This window comes from Nyctibius grandis, chromosome 29, assembly GCF_013368605.1.
Source record: "Nyctibius grandis isolate bNycGra1 chromosome 29, bNycGra1.pri, whole genome shotgun sequence".
Taxonomy (NCBI): Eukaryota; Metazoa; Chordata; class Aves; order Nyctibiiformes; family Nyctibiidae; genus Nyctibius; species Nyctibius grandis.
The window spans coordinates 1873977-1896475 of NC_090686.1; the positions used below are offsets into that span (position 1 = coordinate 1873977).

At 43.2% G+C, this 22499-nt stretch overlaps 2 protein-coding genes across 8 annotated transcripts; both read left to right on the top strand.

The window, feature by feature from the left end:
- Positions 1 to 60: 60 nt before the first annotated feature.
- Positions 61 to 17057, top strand: NOL8 (nucleolar protein 8). 7 transcript variants are annotated; one of them, XM_068419986.1, is made up of 17 exons: positions 61 to 81; positions 604 to 787; positions 955 to 1017; positions 2001 to 2079; positions 2387 to 2534; positions 3469 to 3537; positions 3856 to 5802; positions 6092 to 6208; positions 7460 to 7579; positions 7925 to 8009; positions 9237 to 9381; positions 10894 to 10977; positions 11740 to 12017; positions 13928 to 14054; positions 14486 to 14556; positions 15609 to 15691; positions 16017 to 16096. In XM_068419986.1, the coding sequence occupies exons 2-17, from the start codon at positions 649 to 651 to the stop codon at positions 16068 to 16070; spliced, it is 3609 nt and encodes a 1202-aa protein (XP_068276087.1). In that variant the 5' UTR covers positions 61 to 81; positions 604 to 648; the 3' UTR covers positions 16071 to 16096. The 7 variants fall into 7 exon arrangements, with proteins under 7 accessions (XP_068276087.1, XP_068276085.1, XP_068276083.1 ...); XM_068419984.1 differs by lacking the exons at positions 61 to 81; positions 16017 to 16096 and adding exons at positions 112 to 151; positions 16445 to 17057; XM_068419982.1 differs by lacking the exon at positions 61 to 81 and adding an exon at positions 112 to 151.
- Positions 17058 to 19349: 2292 nt separating this feature from the next.
- LOC137674447 (PHD finger protein 7-like) lies at positions 19350 to 21838 on the top strand. Its single transcript, XM_068419797.1, is given in 9 exon segments — positions 19350 to 19466; positions 19556 to 19657; positions 19938 to 20062; positions 20148 to 20315; positions 20317 to 20364; positions 20366 to 20503; positions 20723 to 20836; positions 20989 to 21107; positions 21291 to 21838. Coding segments are annotated over 9 exon segments (1479 nt in total).
- The last annotated feature ends 661 nt before the right edge of the window (positions 21839 to 22499 follow it).

The following is a 22499-nucleotide window of genomic DNA, read 5'->3' on the forward strand; positions in this document are numbered from 1 at the left end:
CCGGCCGGAAACAGAAACCCAAAAGAGACAAGGAGACAATCGGAGTCCAACGGCACCAGGAGGCGGAACTGTTGTTTCCGAGTGAGCAGTCGGAAGGGATGTGAGGGGGGAGATAAATTGCGTTGCGCTGCGAGGCTCGCACATGGAGGCGGTGAGGGGGAGTGCAGCGTCCTTCGGGGTGGCGGCTCCCGGGGGCCTCGGCCGGTGTCTCGTGCCCCTCCTGGGAGGGGGAAGCTGGGGCTGTGGGCGGCTTGTGCACTCCATCCCCCGCTTTGCTCGCGTCCCTAACTCAGCTTAGAAAATCCTTAGAAAGGTTGTAGTCCTGAGAGCCGTTTGCATTTGTTGTCATGCAGCCGGTCATGTGCTTTAGAGTTTAAATAAATACCCCAACACCTAAACTCTGATTGCTTATAGCAGCGTAGTGTTTAGTGGCACTGGACTGGAGCAGAGCGTGTAACCTACTGTAAAGCAAAGGAGTAGACTCTTCTCAAAAGGTTCTTTGTGGGGGACTTCTGATGGAAGTATTTGTTCCGTAACTTGGTATTATGATTGCGTTAATCCCTACAATGGAAGTGTGAGTGAACTGTTGTTATCTTTTTACAGAAAAGCAGCGTGTGCATTACAGATGTGACAGCTCGACTTTTCAACATGGAGAAGAAACAAGTTTTGAAACGCTTGTATGTGGGAGGGCTTGGCCATACGGTTTCTAAGGCTGAATTGCAAGAAAGATTTGGGAAGTTTGGGCATGTTTTGGATGCAGAGATTATTACCAGGAAAGATGATCAGGGTAACAGTTTTGCATCATCCTTTAAAAGCGAACTGGTTTTCAATTTGTGGTGTGAAATGGAATTTTTGCTTCAGAGGCACTTTATTTTCAGGAAATAACTTAATTTTCAGTTTTAAAGGAAACACTGAAATTATATGGAAATTAACTGAATGTTTATCATTGATCAGGGAACCCTATGAAAACTTTTGCTTACATCAGTGTCAGCATTTCTGATGCAGATCTTCAAAAGTGTAAGTATAGGTTTTATTTGTTTTTAAGTAATTATGTTTCTGAGCCAAGTTGCATTACTGATAGTGCATCTAATGTCAAATCAGGATGTGGTCAAGGTAGACCCTGTTTCATTCTGTTGTCATATTCATTCTGTTTTCTTTAAGCTGCAATGTTATGGAAGTTGCTTTACTGGAGTTTTCAGTAAGTAGATGTAAGCAGATTAAAAAGATTTCTTGTGACTGAAATAGGTGATTTATGAGTTTGTTCTAACCCTTTTATGAAAAGGTATCAGAAATGTCCTTCAAATGCTTTCATCAGGTCCATAAAACATTAAAAGTGACTCGACGCGAGAGGAAACCCAGCAGGAGAGTTTATGTAACGCATGCTTCTGTTAAAGCAATTTTACAAGTCTCAAAATAGTTGGATTACAAAAGTACTGGCAGGGTTATAAAAGCACCTGTGTAATACGTAGCAGCAAAATGGCAGGTGAAGATACCTATACCTGAAGAGAGGGATTGGTAATATGCCCTTTTATCTAGGGAATGCTGCCATTAGGAATAGGAAAGCTGTTTGAGAGCGACTAAAAGCTAACCCGGCCCTTTGTACTTAACTTCCTTGAGTTCTAAGTACACTTTTCCCTTTGGTTTTCACTACTCTTTGAGTATGCTTTTCAAAGTACGGAAGAAGTTAACTAGAGAAGAGCCTATCTGACAGTAGTATAGAAACTTCAGGGTACGTGTATCTGAATTTTCAGGTTTGTATTTGAACTGAACCATACAGACTTGAATGACTCTCTTGAAGTCAGAACTTTAATTTTGAATGTAGACCTTCTTGTGTCAGATTAGGGTATAAGACCTTCATACACAAACTTAAATGGGGTGAGTAATGGAGTATAAGACCATGCTAAAGGAACTTCAGACTATTATAGGAGGAGGCATAATTAGGTATAACGTGTTTTGTTTTAATGTAGAAAATATTCATTTCCTGTCTCCTTGTTTTACAGGCATGTCAGTTTTAAATAAAACAAAATGGAAAGGGGGGACACTGCAAATTGAGTTGGCCAAAGAAAGCTTTTTGCACAGGTAAAAATCAATTTTAAAAAAATTTATATTGTTGCTAACGTTACTCTTTTTCTGTTTATCTGATAATATTACAGCTGTGCTTTCACGTGCAACGCTCTTATTCTTTCTAGTTTTTACTGACATTGGTGGACTATTGATGCATATTAGATACTCTAGCATGTTTTGCATCATTATTCCCTTAAAGGTAGCAGCTATGTTAATTCCTTAAGTAGTGAATGGTTACTGTTTTATGGGAGAGGGTCACTGCCAGCTATAGTGTAGCACACAGGCAGACCTCTTCTCATATATGATGTGCTTTTTGGTACAGGCTCACCATGGAGAGGGAGGAAGCAAAGCTGCAGAAAGAAAAGCCACAGAGAAATGACAAAGCATGTCTGTTAGAGTCCCTGAAAAAGGCTGGAGTTGTAGACTTTCACATGAAAGCAGTACCAGGTACAGAGGTGCCAGACCATAAGGTATGGTGGGGTAGATGTATAGAGAATTAAAATGGAAAAATACACAGAACTGGGCACAAGCTTGTTACCTCTAAATTTATGCAAATCTCTACGCTCTATGTAAAGAAACTTTTATTAAGTGTGATAGTCCAACTTGTGAAAAGTAGTCTAAAGAAATGCCTTATGTGTAGACATGTAGAACGCTCCTGTCATTCTTTGTAATGACTGGAAATAATCTTGGTCATACTGTCCTCTTTGTCTTGTTAAATTAGTAAATGCTTTGTTAACCGTTTATGTTGGGAATATCTTTGTGTCACCCGTAAAAGCACATAAAGAGAATCTGTGTCTTGGTTTTATACAACATATACATTTTTGACGGCTGGGTTGTTAGGAACTAATCTCTGTGCTTCAGCACGTTCAGGATCAGGGTCTACACATGCTTACAAAAGTAAGACTTAGAATAAAATCACTGAAAGTGCAAATTTAGGCAATAAAATTGTATTTACTACAAAGTTTCCAAAATTATTTGCTAAGCACAGAATGCTTTTGGAGGGTGAGGGGTGGGATTTTTAGTTTTTTAGTGGTAAAGGGGAAAAGGGTAAAAGAATAGTGATCCTGTCTGTATAGTCACCACTGTTAATTCATAAACCAGAAGCCTTATATTAAAAATAGTACTTGTAAAGTAAAGAAATTCAGTTCTTTATTGTCACTCTTTACTTGCAGGTTGTAGAAATTTGGTTTGTTGGTTGGTTTTGGTTTGTTCTTTTTTTGAGAAGGAAGCTGGCTAAGTTGCACAGTACGAATATATCTCACTTAAGGGAGTAAACAAAAAAAAGAATGTCACAGATGGTTCTTTATTAGTGTTTCTGTTGTTGAAGAATATACATGCTGTTTTATTCCAGGGTTACTTCCATTCCTTTTTTGTTTAACACTGATTATTTTTCTTTTCTTTTAGAAATGGGTTGTTGGTAAATTCGGCAGAGTCTTGCCTATCCTTCACCTTAGGAGTCAACAAAAAAATAAAATATCCTTTTCCTATTGGTTGGGCATAGGCACAATTCCCTTCTTTCTTTCATTGTATGGGGAAACATTTGCTTAACGGTCTTAATGTTGACTACTGTGTCATACTTGATGTACTGAATCCCCTAAGTAAATCTTGCAGTAAGTTTGTGTGATTGGAATAAATTTTTTAGACCGCAAGTCAGTTGCTTAAAGGCTTATGGCCGTAACATTGAAAAGGACTCTTTGTTGTCCTTTCACGCAGAATTTAGCCTGTTCATAAAGACTGGGAGCCTGCTTGCTGAAAGAATCATGTTGTTTTAATTCCTTAACTCAGACTAACATTGTGAAATATGACCCATCAAAATATTGCCATAACCTTAGAAAGCTGGAGCCAGGTTTGACACATGCAGTTTCTATATCCGAGCTTACGTGGAACTTGGAAGGGAGAGATGACAGCATAAACAAGAAGCGGCAAGGAGAGTTCCCTGTAACTAAGAAGCCGCCTAAAAAACTGAGGCAACTGGGCAGTGAGGCTCTGAATGGAGCAGTAGTTCTCTCTCCTGGGTGCCAGTCATGTTCAAAAAACACAATCTCCCCCCAGCTAGATCAAAGATCAAACCCCAAATCCAGTGACAAGTCTAAATTGCCTCCATCGAGCAGTCTTAATAGTAAAATATCAGGGAGAGGTTTACTATCAGATAGAAGCAATATTTCTGGAGTTACAGCTCAAAATAATATGAGTGTTTCTGATAGTGACATTGATTCTGAAGAGGAAAGCAGAGCAATGGCAAAGAAAGAGTTAGAAATACAAAGAGCTGAAGATGTTGAGACTGAAAGTGACCACTTGGAAATTGTTGGGGATAATTTTGGATTAAAATACAATAGTCACTGGTCCTTAAGTGATCCAGATGCAAGGAAGAAAGCTAACAAAGGAAGTTATAGAGAGAAAGAAACTATGGAATGCGATAATGGTTATGATTCAGCAGATACAGATGAAATTATTGCTGAAAGTAAAACTCCAGATTTAAGTAGCAGGAAAACCGCAATTTTAGAAGATTCTAAACAGGTAAAGGTGAAAAATAAAAAAATATTAGCTAACAAAAAATGTGATTTGGTAAATAACTCCTCACTGAAAACTTGCAATTTAAAAGAAGAATACGTTGAAAGAAAATGGAAAATGAAAAAATCCAAAATTGGTGCCTTGCAGGGTACAGCAGTTAACAGTACAACAAAGACAAGTGACACTGAGAGCTCTTATTCAGAGCTTGAGAAAGGGGAGTCTGAAATCAGTTCTGATTATGAATCCATGATGCAAAACTGTTACCGCTTAGACCTTACGTTAGGTGACTTAAAAGCATTAGCCACTGAAAACACTGGGACACCAGGAGAAGAATCTGATAGTACACAGAGTTCTAGTCAGCGCAGTGTTGAAGAAAATCCTCAGGATAATGTTGCAAATAAACTAAAACTTTCTAAATTTCACCCTGCAGTTAAAAAAAAATGTATCTGTCCTGAAGATATAGTTGCTGCGATTTTGGCAGGGGAGGAGAATGCTGATGAAGAAAGCTCCAAGGGACCAAATAATCCATGTTTGAAATACCAACCCTTCAGAGGAATGGGGTCCCTTTGTGAAAAAGAGTTAACTAAGGACAGCACTGGTTTAAAGAAGAGCTCGGTAGAAAGTTTAGGTCTTGAAGCTTGTATTTCTTATTGTGGGGAGGAGTTGTATAAAAGACAGTGTAAGAACCACCTGTTGTATTCACTTGAAGTCAGCAGTAAAAAGAGACAAAATATGCATTGTGAACAGCACAAGGAATTGTCAGATGCTGCCTCCTTAGCAGGTGAGAGAAATCAGCCGCTTTCCTGGCCACGTTTACAAGGAAAGAGCAAAGATACGAATTCTTTGCAAGGTGACCGAAGTTCAGAGCATGGAGATGCTGCTCCTAGAACTGATCAGAGTGAAGATGAGAGCAGTGACATGGATAGTAATGCTGCAGCATCACAGAAACATGTTGAACAAGAACTGAAAAGCCCAAGACTGCTTTCAAAAAAATTGCAGAGGGATGTGAGCAATCAAAATCCAGAATGTGAAGCTAATAGATGTGAGAATGGGAAGACAAGCCTTCTGGAAAATAAGGAGCTTTGTCTTCATGCTACTGCTTCAAAGGAACCTAATACAGAAAAGAAACAGTTGCAGGATAACCAGAGGAGACTGGCAGCTCTAGAAGAGAGACAGAAGGAGAGAGAATTACAGAAGAAACTAATTCAAGGAGCTCTTTCAAATCTGGTAATTACACTCACAACGTCTGTCTGAATAGTATGCAGTAAAAGAAAAAGGGAGACTAACAGATGTGGTTTAAGAAATTTTAAAATCATATTCTGGAATTTCTGATTACATTGCCAGTTTTCTTTTGTGTGCGTACAAAATGATGCATGCTAAATTCCTGGAATGTCTCTAGAGTTGCAAGAGGAATAGTAGATTCCTCCTTTAATGTTGTGGCAATTCTTTTAGATACTTACGTATGACTGTGGCAAGTATTTGATATGTTTGACTTGACGGTTTCACTCTTATGTAGGATAGCCGGCCAGCAGGCAAGCATAAACACATCGTGTTCAGTTCAGATGTGGAAAGTGAAGCTGAAGTAGATGAGATGTTGAAGAAAGATGCAAGTTTGGGAAGTGCGCATGAAGAAGTAAGTGTTACTAGGCAAAAGTTCAGTATTCTGTAAGGTAATTCCATATCAATATGACTATGCCTTTTTTTCTGAAGGCTGTTTTTCATAGTGAAGTCACAGAAAAAAAGTAGGTAAGGTTTGAATTGACATGAATGATTCTTCTTTTTTTGCTAATATGAAGCAGGTTTCAAAGAACTTAACCATGCATCTGGTAAAGCTGGAGAACTTGGAGAATTTGTAAGGAGATTGAGATTTGTATGAAATATTCTAACTGATTAAGAGTGAAAGCATTTTTCAGTTATAGGGCTTATGTGTAATTAGTTTTAAAATTTCACTGCTTTTAGTCAAAGGAAGAGGAGGAGATTTGGCTTGAGTAGTATAGAAGGGCTCTGCTCTTTCCAATGCTGTGGACAAAGAATCTGTATTAATGCAGTGTCCTGTTTTTAAAGTGATGTTAGAGTCCAAAGAAGCTGTGTGGGACTTCCTCTTTACACCTTACCTAATGGAGACCTTATTTAGCAGGCTTCTCAGGATTTTACTGCCATACTTTCAGCACAATTACGTACTTTTTTCTGGAACAGAACTTCTTGTATCATCACATTTTTAGTCACATCTCTGCTAAAGCTTTAAACCATTGGTTTTGCTTTTGTTGGGTTTTTTCTTCATAAACGTAGTATGATTAAGACCATTCTCACTATTTAATTAAAACCACCTTTTCCCACTTTTCCTCAGATTTAGCACTTTATTAACATATATATCTCTTACCTTGTATTTAGAAACCCTGCCCTGTATTTTTCCTTTTCTTTAAAAGAACCTCTAATTTTAGGGAAAATTGTTTCAAAGCCATGGAGTGCTTTGTAATCATTGATATGTATCAGCTGACTTAAGCTGTGTCCTAGAGTTTATACCATAAATGAGGCTTGTTCAGAAAGGGTATAATTAGACGTTGGTATTTTTAAATTGATCTCCCTTGACGTAATCAGTTGGATTTTTGTACCTAACTCACTCATGTTGTAAAACCTGAGTTACCTTTTATGTGGATATTTTGCCTATGCTAAAATTTAGTAGTCATAACTGTAAAACAGAATTGTACAAAGGTGTGTATGGAATGTAAGATTTGAAGCGCATGGATCAATAAGTGAGCTGGTTGTTCTAGAAATCCAGTTTTTCAGATAAACTGGAAAGCACATGAGCAAAGCTGATACGGATTTATTTTCTCAAACTTACGTAAACGGTTGCTTTTCTGTATTTTCTTTTTGTTTAACAAAGGATGAATCTGCTCCTAAGACTTCAGGCAGGCTGTTTGAAAGCAGTGAGGATGAGCAAGATGATACAGATGATGAGAGATTCAAAATTAAGCCCCAGTTTGAAGGCAAAGCTGGTCAAAAAGTGAGTGAAGCCGTTACTGTAATTTAGTTTTCTTCTAAGTCTCCATAACACCACTTCAGAAGAACATAACATGTAGGTCTGTGTACTTGCTGAATATGATTTTGACAAACTTGCAATAGAGTTCTCTGAAATAGAGGAAACAGTAGCCATGGAGGAAATAATGTGTGTTGGGGAGCCAGAGGAGATTCTCCAATGTTGTCATCTTTGAATACAAAGAACCTTCTGGAAAAGGCATCAAGAGCTAAAGATTATTAGTATGTTGCCATAATTACAGTAAACAAAAGTTACTGAATGTTGATGATTTTCTTCTCCAGCACTTAATAGGATTTGTTTCACTTTGTTTAGCTCTTGAAATTGCAATCACGATTTGGCACAGATGAAAGATTTCGCATGGATGCTCGATTCCTTGAAAGTGACAGTGAAGAAGAAGGTAAACCTGCTCAGATTGCCTGGTTAATGATAGTAATAGAGCTACCAGCTTCAGCCTGGAGAAGAGAAGACTCCAGGGAGACCTTCTAGCAGCCTTCAGGAAAGCTGGAGAAGGCTTTTTAGCAGGGCTTGTAGTAATAGGATGAGGGGTAATGGGTTTAAACTGAAAGAGGGGAGATTTAGGTTAGATATCATGAAGAAATTCTTTGCTGTGAGGGTGGTGAGACACGGGAACAGGTTGCCCAGAGCAGTTGTGGCTGCCCCCTCCCTGGCAGTGTTCAAGGCCAGGTTGGATGGGGCTTTGAGCAACCTGGTCTAGTGGAAGGTGTCCCTAGCCGTGGCAGAAGGGTGGAACTAGATGATCTTCAAGGTCCCTTCCAACCCAAACCACTCTGATTCTGTGATATCATGGAGCCTTAATTTTGGATGCTTGAAGCAACTTGTGGACTAGTTTTGCTTCTTTGGTGATTCCTTAAAATAACCCAACTCTGTTGTGGATATACCTAGTATATCTCATTAGCTGTGTTTTCTGTAATGTACATGTTGCAAAAGTATCTGTAATAGCTGAATGAGATGTACCTGGTTGATAAACTGACATTCGAAAATATTTTTTTAATACAGGATGATATCAGAATGTTTATCCATGTTTTTCACAGGATAAGTGGTGACTTATTAAAATAAACTTTTTGACCATTACATTCATTTAAACTGTTTTGTAGTCATCCTGCAGTCCATGGCTGATTTGGCAGCCTTAGAAAGAAAGGTTTTTTTATTTTTTTTTAAACAGCAGCAGGCAGAAAAGCTGAAAAAGGCAAAAATTTTTAAATATTTCTCCCCCCTCCCATGAAATTGTTAACCTAGTTTTCAAGATTCAGAATTTGTTTCTGAAACTTAAATTTTTGTCTAGTTCTGCTACTCCCTTCGTTGCTTTAGTGTGATCTTCTGTACAGCATCTATCAGTGGCAGAGTAGTTGCACAGTTATGTGATATAAGCAGGGAACAGGTTAAATAACTGGTCTGATTTTCACATGAAATAGATGCCCATGACATTTCTAATAAAATATTTTCTGTAGTGCAAGGGAGAAAGCCTCTAAATAGGTTTAAAATAAAGGAAGTGACATGTTGATATGTGTGAGCTTTTCTAGTACTATAGTAATGTTACATATCAAATATTACAGGCTTACTCAGGTCATAGGAGGGAAAAATAACGTATTTATTTTTCTGTTAGCAGAGACAAACATTGTGAAGGCAGATGAGGAAGAAGAGCTTGCTGCAGAGAAAAAGAAAAATCTACAAATACTGGGAAGCCTCTTGAATATCAACCTGGAACACCCTAAGCCAACTAAAATGGCCATAAGTGCTAAGAAATTCAAGTATGAATCATCCATTATCAGAAAGGAAGGAATTTTAGGAAGGCTTAATATTTGCCAGTGTTTCACAACTAAAATTTCTGCCTAGCTGACTGAGAAAAGTATTTCCTTCTCTGTTGTGTGCATTTGAAGTCATTCTCTAATGCAGTTGCCCAACCCGAGTGTCCCAATAGATTATACAACTGGTAATTATCATTATTTTAGGGAAAAAAAATATCAGATGCCTGCTTGAGTTTCTTGTAGTAAATTTTGAATGATTGGACTGTTGGTTATGAAAATTAATATTTTAATACGTCCTTGCCTATGTAAGATATATTTCTGTTCTCTGTGGAGACAAACTTAAGTTGGCTAAACAAAGAACGCGTGAGTTGGACAGTAGGTCAGTAAGTTAGACTCTAATTTCCATAGCAGTTAATAAGGTGGTGGGGTGTCTTTTTTCATTTATCTGTATTTCTGCTTTTGAGAAATTTCTTCATTAGAGGAGGAATTTGTTACATGTTGCTGTCGGGCATGCTCTAGCCACCTCTAGAGGATGAGATCGGTTTGGAAATGTACTGTTGGAAGTATTGTGACATTTAACCGTGCACTTCAACACAAATTGGTCTGTGGACTGAATTGGTAGAAGTTAGTCGTGTTAAGGGTAATGCAATAGTGTGCAATTAGTGAATTTTTACTGACGGTCACTATTGGAGTGGCATGAATTGACTGCTGACTGCTAAATACCATTGTGACTGCTGCACAATCATATCTAATTCTATGACTTCTGTACAAATTTTCATGTACTTTCTAAAATGTAAGCAGAGGGGGAAATAATCTGTGCAACCCCAGAGGTCATCTTAAGAAAGTTTTGTGAATGACAGTGTTCTCTAATACCCAGTTAATGATACAGTATGTAACCATTTAAAAGCAGTTAATTTGTGCTGTAAGCATTAATTTAGGGTGAGGAGGGGAAATAAGTGATTACCTTCTTGCATTGCCCTAAGGCAGCGTGAGCTTTGCTGCACTAGTATTGGGGTCAGTCTAAACCTTAGACTGCTTTAGCTGAAAGTCCCCAAAATGTTTACATTTTGAAAGATAGGCATAACAGAGTTTTGTTTGTTTGTTTTTCTTGTGGTTTTTTTTTTTCTTTGGACTATTTGAATTTATGCAATATTTGGTACTAGAAGAAATAGATACGGATAGTTATATCAATGTGGATGGCTATATTCATGGAGCTTCTCAAAAGATAAACAGGTGCAGGTATAAACTTACTGCATAACACACAACTTGAGGTCTACGTTTTATATGAAATAGTACAATTTGATTAAAACCAGTTCTGTTTATATTTTTTCCTAGCCTGGACACTGACTAGCAGGTACTTTCTAAATACCAGATAGGTTTTGGATTGGTTTGGAGCTTTTTTGGTAAAGAAGTCAATGTGAATTTGAATCTGACTGTAAAGGTTTAGAGTAGCTTTCTGTTAAGCATTTAGAATGTCTCGTGGCTTTTCTTTTCCTTTCTTTTTCTTTCTTATAGAGATATTAATGCCCTCCGCTATGATCCCGCGAGACAGGACCATGCCATTTTTGAAAAGAAACCAAGTGCTACAGAAAAAGAGAGGTAATACTACAGCTTGGTAACTATTATTGTGGTGTTTCTTCCTGTGGAAAGATAGCTATAGCAGACAACTGAGTTTGAAACTATGCAGACTGCTCTGGTTTTTCTTTAGTTCTGTCTGTTATTGGTAGAATCAAGATTAATAAGAATAGTGATAACTAAAAACACTATGTAATGTCATCTTTTCTTTCTAGTCCATCTACTCTCTGCATGCCATTTTCTGTCTTCCGTCAAGCTATCCCTTTACTTCAAGTCATGGACTTGAAGATTTGCAAATCTGTGAGAGAAAAAAATATTACCTCTTAACATCTATTTTGCCAGAAAAGAAATCTGTCACAAATATCTTAATTTCTATGCTATCATGTATTAAGTGAAAAGTCAGGATGTGGTTAATTATAAAGTAGACTTGTTCCTGCCTTTAGAGTCAAAATCTCGGATGTTTTCCCCCTGCTTACATTCAAAGGGTGGGTAAATTGCAGGAGGTGAAAAGAAATGGGTCAAAAGTCTAAACAAAAAGGATGGTCATGCTGGCCTATAAACCTGTTTCTGGCAATAGGAAATACCCTATTGCCAGAACCTGGAATTGCTAAGAGAGAAGAAAAAAAAAAAACCCAAACCAAAACCCACTCAAACCTTAAAAGTGAACTACTCATTAATGTGCTTAGATAAGTTTAGGAAGACATTAATAGCAAGGTTGCCTCTTAGGGAACCTTTCTTTTAAAAAAATTCATGCTGTGTTACTATCCTTTAACAATCTAATTTCAGTAAAGCTCAAAGGAAGAAGAAGAGGAAAGAGAGTGAGAAACTGCCTGAAGTGTCTAAAGAAACATATTATGATATTGCTGTTGATTTAAAAGAGTTGTTTGGGTCTTCAAAGAGCAAATCAGAAAAAAATGAAGAAATACCCTGGGACAAAGATGATGTGGAGGACTCTACCCCACCTGACCATTTGGGACCTAACACTGGGTGTAACGTAGCTCAGGAGTCTAGTGGTTTCATGTTTTCCTTCTTTGGAGACACGGAGGAGTCGGGTGTCAAAGAAGGTAACAACAGAACATATATAATAGTACTATATCTAATGAGTAGCCTTTGTCAGGCCCTGTAGAATAATATAGTGTATAGAAACTCAGAATCCAGGGGATTTTCAGAGGCAAAAGTCAGTAATTATGCAAAATCATTATGATCTTCTCTTATACTTGCCAAGATTGTTGAGTTTAATCACAGTTAATTCATGCTTGCATACCAGGAATTTTGAAAGGGATGTTTTGAGAAGGAACTACTATTTCATTGTTTTTTGAACAGTGATGGAAAAACTTTTTGTCATCCACTAAATTTCTCAAATAAACAGGGACAAAGATTATATACAAGTCAAATCAGGTTTCATATAAACCAACAAGATTTTAAATAACGTGTGTTAATTAAAGTGGTATTATGAGCAAAAGAAAAATCTTAGAGTTGACTCCAAGATCACTTTATTATGTGTTTAATTTTATTATTGTACCTTTAGAAAATTGAAACTGAGTGACACATGATTATTGGGGTGTCCTAACCTAAGATGAAAACAAATGTTATGAAATCAAGATTAAAAAAATCTGAAATCAAGTCACTTAAGTAGTAATGTAGAAAAATAAACTGTGTGAAGTTAACTGAAATTTAAAACAAACAAACAAAAAATAATTAAAAAAAAAAAAACAGCAAACCCACATGTTTCTGCTGACTTCAGAAAGTATTCAGTGTCTTCTGAATGCAGTAATATGGGTTTCAGAATATGTAAAAGATCCCTAGAACAAAGTGGAAAATATCTGAGTGGAGATGTATTTCAGAGTTCATGAAGTTCTTAGCACTGAGAACCACACTTAAGCACTGTGTCTTGTGTTTGCTGTTATGAATATTTATTGGTTTGTATTGCATAAGAATCCTCCTTGGTGGCAACAGGGCCACTATGCTAGCTGCTGTACTGACACAAACAAGGCAAGTTTCTCTCCATTGCACATACTCAGTGCTTAGGTGATTTTTTGTGATTATTTTTGCTGGTTTTGTTTAACCTGTCTTAAGATCATGTGTGTCATGTGGAAACCATGAAGGGAGAACATGCGAATAGTCTTTTTTTTTTTTTTGAGGACAAACTATGGGCGTTTTGTGGACAATTTAAACTTGCAAATGCTCACTTTTTCCAAAGTAGAATTTTCTGATCTTTCTCTTGAATAAAATACTGTTTGCGTTTCATAGTCTAGTTACTGTTGGGTTTGGAAACTGTTTTACGTTGCCAGAGAGAGAGGCCGTACAGGAGCTGTCTTCTCTGTTCTGGTCATGCACACAAGTCCTGTGCTTACACACTAAAAGAAAAGGGTACCGTAGGTTCGTAACCTCAGTCCTTTTGGCGAGGTGAAGTTGTAAGGGCTCAGGTATGTGTTCACGTTACCATGTGTAAACTGGGCTCCTGGCAACTGACTGTGTATGCTATAGGCAGGAATACGTATCTGAAAATAACATAGCTTAAACACACAGAATAAGCTAAGCCATTATGAGTTTCTTTGCAAAGGAACTTATTAAGGTAGTTCACAGTGAAAGAAAGCTTTTATTCCAACTTTGGCAAGCTGAAAATATGAATAGGCATAATTCCTCCCAACTCAGTTGATAACAGCTGTTAGGTTGGAGTGACTTGATAGAACCCTGGACCCTAACAACAAGCTTCAGAAGGATTCCTGCATTTTTTCCCTATGCTGTGATGATACTAGTGGAGAATTTTGAGGGTGAATTTGTGACATATGAGAAAGCAAACTAAATTCATACCTGCCCAAGAGAATGATAGAAAACCTGGGAGGGGAGAGGTTTCTGTCCTCCTTAAATCTGTCTTTTCCAATTTAAGTATTTCACTCTGAAGAGAACTTTTTACTGGTAAGTAGAGGAATAATCTGATTTTTTTTTTTTTTTTTAAATTGTGATATTGCAGAACCCTACGTGGTTGAAACAATAAAACCTGTAAAAGTCACATGGCAAGAAGATCCACGTTTCCAAGACAGCAGTTCTGAGGGTGACGATGAACCAGAGGCATCAGAAAGTGAAAGGGACAAAGAAATGCAAGTTATATTTGTTGTTTACTTGGTTGTAGTAGTTTGATGCTATGAGAACGTTAATAGCAACACTCAGGTCATAGGAAACACATCTTCCTTCCACATCTCTGAACAATAGAAGTCTACTTAGGAAGCCATTCCTTGCTGCACAGAATGTAATATTCAAAAATCCCACTACCACACTTTATCTGAAGTTGAATATAAGAGCTGAGTTTCTAGTTCAGTGCATGAGAACTTAACTGGGTAGTGGGTTTGGCTGGAAGTCAAATACATATTAAGTTTTCTTAAGAAATGTTTTTTTATAGAAGGCTATATTTGGTTACTATGGAGTAATGTTCTTCTTCATGCTATTTCTCTGAAGAATTACAGCTTTAATTTGTGTTAATGGAGTTTGACACTAACTTCTATGATGCTAAAATTCTTTTGTGCTTGTCTAGGTTTTTCTCTTTACCACAAACAGAAAGTGCTAGACTTTTCTTCTTCTCCAAAGATGATGAACGGCTAAGAGGTATAACAGAACTTATTCACTCCTTTTTTTTTTTAACTCTTACTGAAATTCAATGAGAAAAAAATACTACCTAGTTATTAATGTTTTGTAGTTAAAACACAGATGAGAGGTTTAAGGAAAAAAAATAAAATGGCAGATTTCCATCATTAATTGTGGTATGAGTTATGGTAGCATATCCCACGAGAAAGTCCTGGTAATACAAGCTGAACAGCTATCTTGCTTTCCTGTTTTCACATAATTGCCTAATACGTGGCTGGTTTTTTAGGGTTTACAAAAAATAAATCACTTGACAAGTTATCTAGACATTTTGGATCCTTTCCAAAAGATATATATGATCTTTAGCTTTTTTCCGTGTTTCTGGTGTTATGGTTAAGAATATTGAATATTCTTAGCAGCTGTGTATGCCCACTTGCTTCTTAATCCTAGATAATGTGGGTTTTATTCTTGTGAATATAACGAATTTAATAATTAAAGCCAACCAACCAAAACAACAATAAAACAAACAAAAAAAAAAGGGAAAAAAAAAAAAAACACCAAAAAAAGCCCAACCCACAGGTCGCCAAAACAATTGCTTTTGATATTTTATACAATAAGTGATCAGGACAGCCTTAAATAATGATTGTTTCCTGATATGTGTTGGATAACTATCATAAAATGCATGTGTAAAAGTGACTGTGTTAATATAGTTATTGTACTGTAACCTTCCAGCTTATCTGATTTACAGTGCCTGTTAAAATTGAACGCTGAGTCCTTAGCAGGCATAAATTTTTCTTGGGACATATGGGATAATGGTGCTGAGCTTTTAATGAAACAGATGCTGTTTCACCACAATTTATATTTCAGTATATTAAGGAAAACTGCTGCTGCCTTTCCTTTTTCTTAGTACACAAGGCTGTAATACTTGTTTTCTGTTTGAGCCAACCATGTTGTGGATGCATGAGAGGAATATGAAGAATAGGCCTGACTTTATTGCTGTGTTGCTCATGAGATTTACAAACAACAGCATATTCAGAAGTGTTTAACCATATTAATTTGTTCTTTGTTTTGTGCAGAGGGCCCTAAGTTATTTTGTAGATCAGTAGACCTCAGTGAAGAAAAAGATGGTTGGGAAGACAGACGTAGAATATTGATTGAGGTGAGTGTTTTAACATATGTTACTTGGTAACTGCAGCTAGAAGCTCAGCGTAAGAAGGGAACACGGCTGCTTATTTGTTTAATTTGCATTAAAAGTTCATTCAGGACCTTTATAAGGGCTTGAAACTTCATAATTACCAGCGAACTAAAACTTTTTAGTATAGAAGTGTGTATAACATCCTGTTGTGATGTCCAGTCAGGTAAATTACTAAATCTCTGTATTGTACAGGACCAGTTACTTTACTGCATGTAAAAAAAGTGCTTGAGACAAACAGGTGAATTTAGAAACTTCTCATAATATTATGTTAAAATTTAAATATTTTCAGGAATGCCGGAAGAAGCATAAGGATGCAAGAAGGAAAGTGAAAGCAAAACAATAAATCTTTCTTACCTTACTGGTCAGAAATGTTTCATGTTTCTTCTTTGAAGAAGTTACAGAAAGATGTTACTTTCAAAATTCTAGTCTTTCAAAGATCTAATAGGAAATAATATTGGAAAAGACTGTTAAACTTTGTTTCTAAATAGGTACACATTTATTGTGACAATTCAGTGTTTGTTCCAAGGTTTGGTTTTTTTTGTCCATATGGTTTGAACGTGGCTGCTGCTTTCACAGAATCACAGAATCATCTTGGTTGGAAAGGACCTTTAAGATTGAGTCCAACCATTAACCTAACGCTACCAAGTCCACCACTAAACAATATCCCTAAACCATGTCCCTAAGCACTGCATCTACTTGTCTTTTAAATCCCTCCAGGGATGGTGACTCCACCACTGCCCTGGGCAGCCTCTTCCAATGCTTGATAACCCTTTCTGTGAAGAAATTTTTCCTAATATCCAACCTAAACCTCCCCTGGCACAACCTGAGGCCGTTTTCTCTTGTCCTATCGCTTGTTACCTGGGAGAAGAGACCAACACCCTCCTCGCTACACCCTCCTTTCAGGTACTTGTATACAGCAATAAGGTCTCCCCTGAGCCTCCTTTTCTCCAGGCTAAACAGCCCCAGTTCCCTCAGCTGCTCCTCATAAGACTTGTTCTCCAGACCATTTGCAAGATTTTTGAGAAATTGGTCATGTAACAAAGAAAAAACAGAGTTATTTTGCTGTGTTTTCAGGCCCCAGTGCTGAACAGGGTTGAGAAGGAGCAGGTAGCTCCATGTCTATAAGAATATATAACATGTATTCTGCCAAACATAATAGAGATCCTGTTTGAGATGCCTTTAAAAATATTCGGAATGCATTACTTCCAGAGTAAAAGTTTACCAGAAGTTTATGGAAATACATATATAATAGGGAAGACTTATGAAATGGGTAGATCTGTATTTCTTCACAGCGCTGATTTTTCTACTTGAGTGTGTACATTAATAAATATTAAGGACAAATGTTGCTAGTGTTGTATACTTTTTCTTGAGTGACTGATATTTTTATATATAAGGTCTTATTCTTATGTCTATTTGGCATATATGCTGCAGAGGGTCTGCAGACAGCGAGGCTCTGCCAAGCCGACCCTGGGGGGGACACAGGTACTCCCTGGCATCACAGCAGCTGTGCCTCTCATTTAGTGCTGCATAGGTATGGCTGTTCTCCCATGATGGCAGACTGATGGAGAAAGGAAAACTGATGAGCCCCTGCAGATACAGGGCACCCCTGCAGATCCAGGGCACCGCTGCTCTTTCCCCTCCACCCTCTTTCGAACTCTTCCATGAAGCTGAAGCCCATGCTCACGGGTGCCACCACTCATGGTCCCACGCTGACGGCTTTGACAACCCCTCTGCCCTCGGGGCAACTCTCTCCAGGGGCCCCGGCTTGAGCAGGCACTTGGACTAAATGGTGTCAAGAGGCGCCCTCCTGCAGGAGGGACAGCGTTATTTGCCTCTGCATGTGTTTACTGCACAGGGGTGCAGAATGTAGCAGTAGTGGTGTTGGCTTACAGACTTGAGTTTTGATTTTTCCAAGGAATATTAAATGGCAAAAGCCCGAGCTCCTGTTCACAGTGGGAGTTGTAACAGAGTGAGACATCAGGGCAAGGAAGCACAGAGGCTGGCGAGGCAGAAATAAAAGGCATTGAGGGAAGGTGGAGTGGAGAAAGGGAAAGAGACAGACCAGACAAAACATGTCTTTCCAGACAAGCAGTGCTCGTGGGGGCTCCCCCAAGTGGTGGGCCATCCCTTGGGGTCCAGACCCTGAGGTCCGGCCAGCCTGAGGGGTATTTCAGCCTTTGCGCTGGGGGAGGTTCCTGGGGGATTCTAGCCCATGCCAGTGAATGGCAACCACCCTGAGGGTCTGCCCAGAGGAGACACCCCAGCCTTTTGGACCAGGATGGGGCTGGCAAAAGACTGTAAGCTGAGTGGAGAGGTTTGGCAAGGTTTAGAGAGCTGAGTCCCAAACTCTCGCCCCAAAAACTTTCCCTTCCCCCTCCTCCAGCAGGGAAGTCCCCAAAATGACCTGTAAAGGCACAGGCCAGGGTGAGAGCTGCCCGGGAGAGGGTCTTCCCCACTGTCTTAGCTTGCATATGCCCCTTTCTGCTGCCTCTAAAGCTGCCCCACAGCCACTCGCAGTTTCCTCTCCCACCAAGGAAAGGCTCATACTGACTCTGAAAGGCCGTTTATTGCCATGGAAAAAGGCCGTTTCCACCGTCACTCCCCAGCTCATGGTCCCGCTGCTTTTGTTCGGGAGGCAGCACATCACCAAAGCGCTAAGGAGTTCAAGAGAGATGTTGGGCCACCTGTGACATCCTGAGGGCCCGTGCTGTGCCCCAGCCACCCACCGCGTCTGAGGGATGGGATGTGTGAGCCCAGGCCAGGCTCAAAGCACCTTTCGGCCGACAGTGCCACCCTTGACGGCCGCCCCGGGGGCCCTGGCATTTGGCTCTGCACTGGCAGGAGCAGCCGCCCCGGCTACGTGGGTGCCGAGGGCTCGGGCCCCCGCCCCGGCACTTCACACCCACCCGGTGATGCGGTGGCCGTGTCACAGTGGGCGGCAGGTGGCCAAGGGTGTCCCTGCCCATATTTGGCCAGCGGTGCTGATGTCACAGTGGCCATTGTGACGCGCGAGGCCAAGCCTATAAAAGGGGCGCTGGGCTCCGGCCGTGCGTCACTGCGACCTGGTGAGGTGAGGAGAGGGCAGGGGAGGGACAGGGCTTGCGCGGGGCTGCCGAGGCAGGGGGGGAGCCCCACACCTCGGGGCTCTGGGCCTGTGCTGCAAGCTCACCCGCATCCCGCTTCTCCCTCAGGGTCAGCAGAGGAGCATTTGGAGGAGACACGCCAGCGCTGCTGGGACAGGGACTCTCCAAACGCTCACCGAAGATGGGCAACCTGTCTTCAAGTGAGGAGGAGGACTCTGACTCGATGGAATGGGGTGAGAGCAAAGCATCCCTCCCGCAGCCTGGCAGAGGGGGTGTCGGGGCAGTCAGCGTGGGGCCGAGAGCGGTGGCAGGGGGAGGCAGGAGCTCCCCGGCCGCCCCGGGGCAGGGCCCCTCCTTTCCTCAGCAGGCGGGGCCCAGGCTGGGCAGTGGGCACTGCTGGGACACCCGTGCCTGCAAGGGCCCCTTCCTCTCCAAGGCCTCCAGCCCTGCCCCTCAGCCAGCGAGGCAGGGGCAGAGCAGGCCCCTGGGGGCAATCCCTCAGGGACGCTTCCCCCGGCCCCGCAGAGGTGCTCATCCAGATGCCATTTGCTCTCTCCCCTCCAGACTGCCGGCTGTGCCGCCGGGCAGAGGCTGACCCAGATATCTGCGGGCGCAAACTGGAGAAACAAGGGATCCATGTCCACGAGTTTTGCCTGGTGAGTTACCCCGGGGCTCCCTCCAGCTTTCCGACAGGCAGTCCCTGCCACACTCTCCTCATCAGCTCCTCGTTTTTTCTCTTCTGCAGCTTTTTGGCAGCAAGCGTTTTCAGCACCGGGTCAAGAAAGTAGGACTTATGGGATTTTGCCGTGAGGATGTTAGATACATGTTCAACGAGGCATTTCTGGAGGTGAGGACCTGACCAGAACAGGGAGCTTTGTGCCATGAGAGGTTTGCGGAAGCTTAGGCCAGAGCCCAAGAAAGAAATCCCAGCCCTTCCAACCAGCTCTGGGACACAAGTCTTGCTCCCAGCAGCTCCCCAGAGGCTCCGGCACAGGAGCCTCGTCCGCCAGGTGGCTCTGCGGGCTGTGACCCAGCAGCGGCCGCATCCTGCGCCCTGCCCGGAGGTGTGGGGCTGGCTGCAGAGGCCCTGAGGCTGCCGCTGATAGGGGCTGCTCTGCTCTTTCCAGCAATGCTTCGTCTGTGGTGAGCGCGGGGCCACCATCACCTGCTGCGAGATGGGCTGTGACCGCAGATTCCATCTGCCCTGTGCCGTGGAGGGTGAATGCATCACCCAGTTCCTCCCTCCATACAGGTACCTCCTCTCTCCTCCTCTCCGCCACCGGGGACTTCTCAACGAGCACTTCTCACCTCACCCATCCCTTCCCTCTTCCCCCCAGGTCCTTCTGCTGGGAGCACCGCCCCGAGCAGGCAGTGGAGGCGGCTCCGGAGAAGGACACCACGTGCCCCATCTGCCTGGACCCTGTGGAGGACAGAAAGTCCTACAGCACCATGGTGTGCCCAGCATGCAAACACGCCTGGTTCCACAGGGGCTGCATCCAGGTAGGAGCCGCTCCCTCGCCCCTGGGGCACAGCAGGCGCTCAGCACCACCGTGGCCTCCCTCATGCTCCTTGTATTTCTCCTGCAGGGACAGGCTGCGCGCGCTGACATGTTGTCCTTCGAGTGCCCGGTCTGTAAAGAGAGCGATGTTTTTCTCTCAGAAATGCTCACCATGGGGATCCGAGTCCCCTTCAGGTTGGTGTCCTTCTTTGCAGCTCACAAGACAGGAGGGTGCAAGTGCTGTGCCGTGCCGTGCCGGGGCCTGCCCCAGCAGACCTGGCCCTCTGCTCTCCCGTGAGTCTGGGCTTCAGCTTCACGGAGGAGTTGGAAAGGGCAGGGGGGAAGAGCAGGGACGCCCTGCACCTGCCTTGTGCCGAGGCAGCAGGGGCTCATCAATTTTCCTTTCTCCATCAGTCTGCCGTCATCGGAGAACAGCAACGCATATGCAGAGCTGGATGAGAGGCACAGGCACTGCAATGCCAGGGAGTGCCTGTGTCCAGGAGGCAGGGAGCACGCAGAGGAAGAGGGGTGAGTTGCCGCAGCTGCACCCCGGGGCTCTGCACAGGATCTCCGTCCCGCCAAGGGCTCAAGGCGGAAGGACTGAGAACAAGAGCTCTGCCGGACAATCCCGTGCTGCCGTCACTTGGTCCTCACAGCCATGAACCCGTTTGCTTCCCCAGGTGCTGGCAACTGCTCCTGTGCTGCTCCTGCGCTGCCGAGGGCACCCACAGACGCTGCTCCAGCTTGGGGAACGGCACGGCCAGCTGGGAGTGCGACAGCTGTGCTGGCCTGGGCACCGGTAAGAGGCAAAGCAGCCGGGTGGCCGTGGGCTGGGGCTGGGGGCCAGGCAAGGCCTGGCAGCGGGTGCCCAGGGTGGGCTGGGCACATCCTCTCTGCTCCAGGAGGGCTGGGGGCACCGCTCTGGCCTATCCTGCCGCGGGCCTGGGGGCCGTGCCCCTGACCTACCTGCTTCCCCTTACAGCCTCCACTGCCGGCTCGGAGCTCGCTGGCCCCAGCACCGCCAGCCAGGCAGGATCAGGATCCTCCTGCAGCTCCCAGGCACCCGAGACCAGCAGCCCCCGCACCAGCAGCCAGTCAGGATTGGGGCAGTCTGTCGGATCTCCGGCACCAGAGGCCAGCAGCCCCAGGACCAGCAGAGGGTCAGGACTGGGGCCATCCCACGGCTCCCTGGATTTTGAGGGCAGCAGCAGCTCCAGCTCACCTGGGCCCGACCACAAGCGAAAACACTCCCGCTTGCAACATCGGGCCCAGACTCCATCCAGGCCACCCAAAAGGCACCATGAGAGCAGCAGCTCCAGCTCACCTGGGCCCGACCACAAGCGAAAACGCTCCCGCTTGCAACATCGGGCCCAGACTCCATCCAGGCCACCCAGAACGCACCGTGAGAGCAGCAGCTCCAGCTCATCCGGGCCCGTGCAGATGCGAGACCGCTCTCACGGATGCTGCCATGGGACCAGCCGTGCGCCGTCCCCGAGTGCTGGCCCTCATCCCCCTCCACCGGCACAATAAAGTTGGCCGTTGATCTCTGCACTGGGAGATTCCACGCTCATTTGTCGGCTTCCTCCTCCTCCTCCTCCTCCTCCTCCTGTCCCTTTCTCGAGGGGCAGCGTTAGGGGCTGGGCCCAGAGGATTGTCCTCACCCCGGGGGTTGGCAGCACCTTCCCCACACCTCCCTCCTTGACGGCTGGCCTTGGCCGGCTGCCCAGCATCATGGCCGTGTTCTTCGGGCCTTGCTGGCCCCACAGCCTGCTCAGTTTCCCCGGGGGAAGTTCACAGCCACCCCGGGACCGGGGGTCTCTGCCCCAGACCCCGGGAGGGTGGCCCGGCACGGCCCAGTTGGCACCACCGCCCGTCTCCCGACAACGTGGGCTGTGCTCACCCACCCGGCCTGGCCCTCGCCGCTCGCCCCCCAAAAATCACGTGCCCCGGCCCCTGCCACTTCTGACACGCTTCAGCTCTGTTTCCTTCTGGATGAGGCTATACTCAATGTCCTGTCCTCGCTGCCTCCCTTAGTGAGAATTGTGGCAAAGTGGCAAAGCTACTTTAAAAGTTCCGTTTGGCGTCACTTCTCTGTTTGTGCCGTGAAGATGTCTGTAGATTGTGTCCGTACGGTAGCCAAAGGGCATTGCCCGTTCCCCAGTTCCTGTTCCCCAACACAATTGCTGCTGTA

Bases quoted from the DNA above. Each gene is read 5' to 3' on its own strand.
- NOL8 (XM_068419982.1), top strand. The intron at 7,580-7,924 runs GTGAGTGAAGCC...CACTTTGTTTAG, and splicing joins AAGGCAAAGCTGGTCAAAAA to CTCTTGAAATTGCAATCACG. The intron at 10,978-11,739 runs GTAATACTACAG...ATCTAATTTCAG, and splicing joins AGTGCTACAGAAAAAGAGAG to TAAAGCTCAAAGGAAGAAGA.